We start from the raw sequence: 6000 nt of genomic DNA, 5'->3' as shown, positions 1-6000 counted from the left end.
TTTTTGTCATCCCAAACTAAAACTCTGTATGCGTTAAATAATAAATTGTCATTGCTCCCTCCTCCTAGACCCTGGCAACCATCATTCTACTTTCTGTCTCTGTGAATTTGATTATTATAGCTAATCTCATGTGAGTGGATCACACTACATTTATCCATTTGTGTCTGGATTATCTCACTTAGAATAATATATATATATATATATATATATTTTTTTTTATGCGGGCCTCTCACTGTTGCGGCCTCCCCCGTTGCGGAGCACAGGCTCCGGACGCGCATGCTCAGCGACTATGGCGCAGGCTCAGCGGCCATGGCTCACGGGCCCAGCCGCTCCGCGGCATGTGGGATCTTCCCGGACCGGGGCACGAACCCATGTCCCCTGCATCGGCAGGCAGACTCTCCACCACTGCGCCACCAGGGAAGCCCTAGAATAATATTTTTTAAGGTTCATCTATATTGTAGTATGTATCAGAACTTCATTCCTTTTTTTTTTTTTTTTTTTTTGTGGTACGCGGGCCTCTCACTGCTGTGGCCTCTTCCGTTGCGGAGCACAGGCTCCGGACGCGCAGGCTCAGCGGCCATGGCTCACGGGCCCAGCCGCTCTGCGGCATGTGGGATCTTCCCAGACGGGGCACAAACCCATGTCCCCTGCATCAGCAGGCGGACTCTCAACCACTGCGCCACCAGGGAAGCCCTGACCTAGTTTTATGGAGCTAAAACTGGATGGAAAGTTGAGGGTTAGATTCTCTTATCTTATAGGATAATAGGAGTTTGGGACAAATATTGATAGATTACTTGGTTTTTAAGTCTTATTTTTTCTCTTAAGCAGGAAAACTGTAAATTAGGCAATTTACGGAGGACCCTTACAGCTCTAAACATATGTTGAGCAAGACACTGAATTTCTACCACTCACTTTCCTAACACTTCTCTTTTCTAGGGATCATGGCCCAAGTAGCAATGTCTACCCTGCCCGTCGAAGATGAGGAGTCCTCGGAGAGCAGGATGGTGGTGACATTCCTTATGTCTGCTCTTGAGTCCATGGTGAGATGGCTTTGCAGTTCTATAAAGTCTTCCATAGTTGGATAAGATTGGGCTTGTGAATGAGATTGATTTGTTTTTGGAAAACATACACTGTGTCTATTATTTTTAATAAATACATATTGTTTTTGCTTGAGTAATAGTTATGGATTTAAGCCTTTCAAATTTTATTGCATGTTTCAGAATGTTTTTAACTTATCTGAATGCGTAATTTTTTACATTTAATTTCAATTTTTTACCTCCCAGTATCTTAGGCAATCCCTTGTTTTGTAAGCATTAACTTTGAATTTAAGTGTAATATTTGAAGTTACTCAGAATGAGTTTGTATATTATAGTGTGGTGCTGGTGTCTTATTGTATCTGTGTAAAGAACATTACCACAATTTTGGGCCATAAGAGCATATTCACTATTTTACATCTATTCTTTATTTTATTGTGCTATGCTTCACAATTGTCTGAGTTCTGTGACCTCCTACCCAATAAGTAGTGTGTTAACTCTTTATTTTAAAAAAAAACTTGTACACATAATTGCAAAATATTGAGTAGTATTCTTTTGCTGTACTTTTATATTACTATCATGGTAGTAATTCTGTTGGCTTATCATGTTTTTCTGAATATGTATTTGAACTCATAGATTTAAGAAACATCAGACTTAAGTATTTTCTGACACAGTGAAATTATATATTCTAAGCAGGAGGATGCTGTGTATTTCCTGTCTTAAGCATTGACTAGTATTATATAGCATTTAACCTCACAGTTCTCAATATGACATAGTTCGTGGAATCTTTTTTGTTTTTCCGTTAGGACATTGTTTTTCTTCTTTCTGCTATATAAGAATTTAAAAAAATTATCTCCTTGGGCTTCCCTGGTGGCGCAGTGGTTGAGAGCCCGCCTGCCGTTGCAGGGGACACAGGTTTGTGCCCCCGTCCGGGAGGATCCCACATGCCGCGGAGCGGCTGGGCCCGTGAGCCATGGCCGCTGAGCCTGCGTGTCCGGAGCCTGTGCTCCGCAACGGGAGAGGCCACAACAGTGAGAGGCCCGCGTACTGCAAAAAAATAAAAATAAATAAAATAAATTAAAAAATTATCTCCTTAAAGAAAGAAATTTTAGAATGGTTAGTGGCTATGTATACTATTACTTTTTTTTTTTTTTAAGTATTTATTTATTTGGCTGCACCAAGTCTTTTTTTTTTTTTTTTTTTTTTTGCGGTACGAGGGCCTCTCACTGCTGTGGCCCCTCCCCCTGCAGAGCACAGGCTCCGGACGCGCAGGCTCAGCGGCCATGGCTCACGGGCCCAGCCGCTCCGTGGCATGTGGGATCCTCCCAGACCGGGGCACGAACCCGTGTCCCCTGCATCGGCAGGCGGACTCTAAACCACTGCGCCACCAGGGAAGCCCTGCACCAAGTCTTAGTTTCATCATGTGGGCTCTTAGTTGTGGCATGTGGGATCTAGTTCCCTGACCAAGGATCGAACCCAGGCCCCCTGCGTTGGGAGCATGGAGTCTTAACCACTGGACCACCAGGGAAGTCCCTACTATTACTTTCTTTTTGTTTTTTTTTTTTTCCTACTATAACTTTCTGTCACTTACTTCTTGCTTTTGGTCATAAAGTTAGCCAAAATTTGTGGCTGTAACGTTAAATAATTTAGAGATTAAATCCTGTTGATATTAAACAATTTTCTTTAATACTGCTCTCTGTGTAGGATGAAATAGGGTCACATAGGACCAATTCCCTTCCTTAGAATGTCTATATAGTTTTCTCATCTTTGGCAGAAGTAAGAGGATCTCTCCTCCTGTTCCCAGTTGTATACTGTGAAGTATAATTTACAGGTGTCTGGGTCGGCTTCATCCTTCCTCCTTTGGCCCATGGATTTCTTTGATCTAATCCTTAGACAGTACATGAATCTTGCTTTACTGTTCCGTAAATACTGCCTTTGGAGACAGGGTCGTCTAGCTAAGAGTGTGGTTAGTGCAGCAAGAATGCACCCTCATTTATCACAAGGTAAGTAAATAATAGTTCCTTACAGGTGAGCAGCCATGGTACATCTCATAGATATGTACCATATAACATATCATAGAAATGTCATATAACAAAATTACAGTACAGCATTGTTCGCCATGTTGGGAACAATTGTCGGCTCACCTCGGTCACAAGTTCTCCACTGTGGCTTTATTACAGTTCAAAAGATTTCTGATTGTGACAGTAGGTATAAAATTATTTATTTGAGATACTGTTTTTAAGCGATATTATTCAAGTAATTTCCAGTTAAGAAATTAGAGGGTGATAATTGTACAAATCAAAAACAAATGGAGGGGGCTTCCCTGGTGGCGCAGTGGTTAAGAATCTGCCTTCCAATGCAGGGGACACGGGTTCGAGCCCTGGTCTGGGAACATCCCACATGCCGCGGAGCAACTAAGCTCATGCGCCACAACCACTAAGCCTGTGCTCTAGAGCCTGTGAGCCACAACTACTGAGCCTGCACTCTAGAGCCGACGAGCCACAACAGCTGAAGCCTGTGCGCCTAGATCCAGTGCTCCGCAACAAGAGAAGCCACCGCAATGAGAAGCCCATGCACCGCAATGAAGAGTAGCCCCCGCTCACCGCAACTAGAGAAAGCCCGCGCACAGCAACCAAGACCCAACGCAGCCAAAAATAAATAAATAAAATAAATAAATTAAAAAAACAAAAAACAAATGGAGGAAGCTGTAGTTTTCAACAAATGATGCTGAGAACATAGGTTCTTTAGGGGGAAAAAAGTCTTTATTATGCAAGTTAAACTCTAGATGAGTAAAATTTAAAAAAAATTGTCATATTAAGATAAACTAAAAAACCAGAAGAAAATATGTATGATTATGTATTTAATTCCATAAACAGCTTTTCTTTGCCTAAAATCAGTGAGGCACTGTTATGCATTAATAGAGAAACACTTAACATAGTAGAAAAATAAGCTAAAGTTAGCCTAATTTACAAAAAACTGTCCAAGGTACAATACTCTAATTTATTTTATTTATTTTTGTTTATGGCTGTGTTGGGTCTTTGTTGCTGTACACAGGCTTTCTCTAGTGTCGAGTGGGGGCTACTCTTCGTTGCAGTACGTGGGCTTCTCATTGCAGTGGCTTCTCTTGTTGCAGAGCATGGGCTCTAGGCATGCGGGCTTCAGTAGTTGTGGCACGCAGGCTCAGTAGTTTTGGCTCGCAGGCTCTAGAGCACAGGCTCAGTAGTTGTGGTGCACGGGCTTAGTTGCTCCGCGGCTTGTGGGATCTTCCCGGACCAGGACTCGAACCTGTGTCTCCTGCACTGGCAGGTGGATTCTTAACTACTGCGCCACCAGGGAAGTCCTAAAGTACCCTTTTTAAATGGTTCTGCGAAAGTTGCACAATAACATTTGCTAGGATATTGTGAGTTAGCTCTTCTAGAAGTGCAGATGGGAGTATCAACTGATAAAACCTTCTTAGAAAGCAATTTTTAGTACGTTTTGAGAACCTTAAAAGTATTTACTTTCAGAGTCAGAGTTTTTTGGCTATATTGTTTCATGTCTCTGACTCTGTTCTGAGAAAGTCACTCAAGATACACGTAAATATTTTGTTCCCAGATTAGTATTTCATTGTTATTCTTAGGAGTGATAATTAGAATCAGCAACATTTTCAATAAGGTTTGCACTAAATGAATTATTGTTTATCCATAAAATGGAATGGTATATACTCTATTAAGAGTTTAAAGAATATTTAATCTCATAGGAATATAGTCAGTAAAAGTATACTCATCTAAATGGGATTCCTGGTGTATACATATGGAGATACTTCTGGAGGTGGGATTATGTGATGGAATTTGTAGTGTGGCTTCCAGACCCCACCTCCCCCATTCAGGACTGATGGCACTGATCCCCCAGTTTCTATGAGTGTCAGAGGCTCCCTTGCCCAGCATCTTTCCCCTTCCTTGGGGAGGCCTGTCCCAGCTCCAGAATTTCTGTGGTGCATCTGTGGCAGCTGCTGATTCCCCATTTGCAGAATCCTGCCCCCTCCCAGTGCACAGCTGTTGTTATTGGGAGTGCTCGCCAGTAAGCCTGTGTGCAACTCTGAGTCTGTTTCTTGGGTATTTGACCTATAACAGATTACAAAGGATTTCTGCCTTTTTTCTTATAAATTGTGTGATTTCTTCTCTTCAAAATCAGGGTTGTTGGGACTTCCCTGGTTGTCCAGTGGGTAAGACTCCATGCTCCCAATGCAAGTGGCCTGGGTTCGATCCCTGGTCGGGGAACTAGATCCAGCATGTATGCCACAACTAAGAAGCCCCACATACTACAACTAAAAGCCCTCATGCCGCAACTAAAGGATCCCGGATGCTGCAACGAAGATCCTGCGTGCCGCAACTAAGACCCGGTGCAGCCTAAATAAATAAATAAATAAATATCAAAAAATAAAATAAAATCAGGGTTGTAAACTATCTGTTAGAAAGAGAGTTCCCTTAAAAAAAATGGGGACTCTTGTGTATATGATAACTTAAGGCCCAAACTAGGAACTTCACGTCATCCACATTAGGTATTAAGGCAGGTCAAGTGATAAGATTTTTTATTCATCGAGCAGAAACAGTGCTTTTAAACATCTGTATATAACATAAGATTTCCTATTTGTGTATTTCAGTGTAAAGAACTGGCCAAGTCCAAGGCGGAAGTGGCCTGCATCGCAGTGTATGAAACAGACGTATTTGTTGTTGGAACAGAGAGAGGACGTGCTTTTGTCAACACCAGAAAGGATTTTCAGAAAGATTTCGTAAAATACTGTAAGTATTGTATTATCTTCGGTATTTCATAAATATTAAACCTAAATATTTATGGATGGCACATCGTATTTTCTTCTAAAGCTGAATGAAATTTATACCCAAAAAAGACTTTCTGAAGTCCATGGAGACATTTCAGAATGCTCAAAGTGAATCACTGACATGGTAACATATTAGGGGAAATACTG

The 6000-nt window shown here is 41.6% G+C and overlaps 1 protein-coding gene across 1 annotated transcript in view; it reads left to right on the top strand.

Moving 5' to 3' along the window:
- Window positions 1-941: 941 nt before the first annotated feature.
- The window catches only part of GTF2I (general transcription factor IIi), a gene marked incomplete at its 5' end in the record, with an annotated part of 77056 nt that continues 71997 nt past the window's right edge, over window positions 942-6000 (top strand). Inside the window, 2 exons of the mRNA XM_079719292.1 lie at window positions 942-1040; window positions 5677-5815. Coding sequence (XP_079575418.1) covers window positions 942-1040; window positions 5677-5815 — 238 coding nt within the window. The remainder of the gene's footprint in view (window positions 1041-5676; window positions 5816-6000) is intronic.

The sequence above is a fragment of the Hyperoodon ampullatus genome (genome assembly GCF_949752795.1).
Source record: "Hyperoodon ampullatus genome assembly, chromosome: 14".
NCBI lineage: Eukaryota > Metazoa > Chordata > Mammalia > Artiodactyla > Ziphiidae > Hyperoodon > Hyperoodon ampullatus.
Note: the sequence above shows the minus strand (reverse complement) of the source record. Positions and strands in the feature narration are given on the sequence as shown.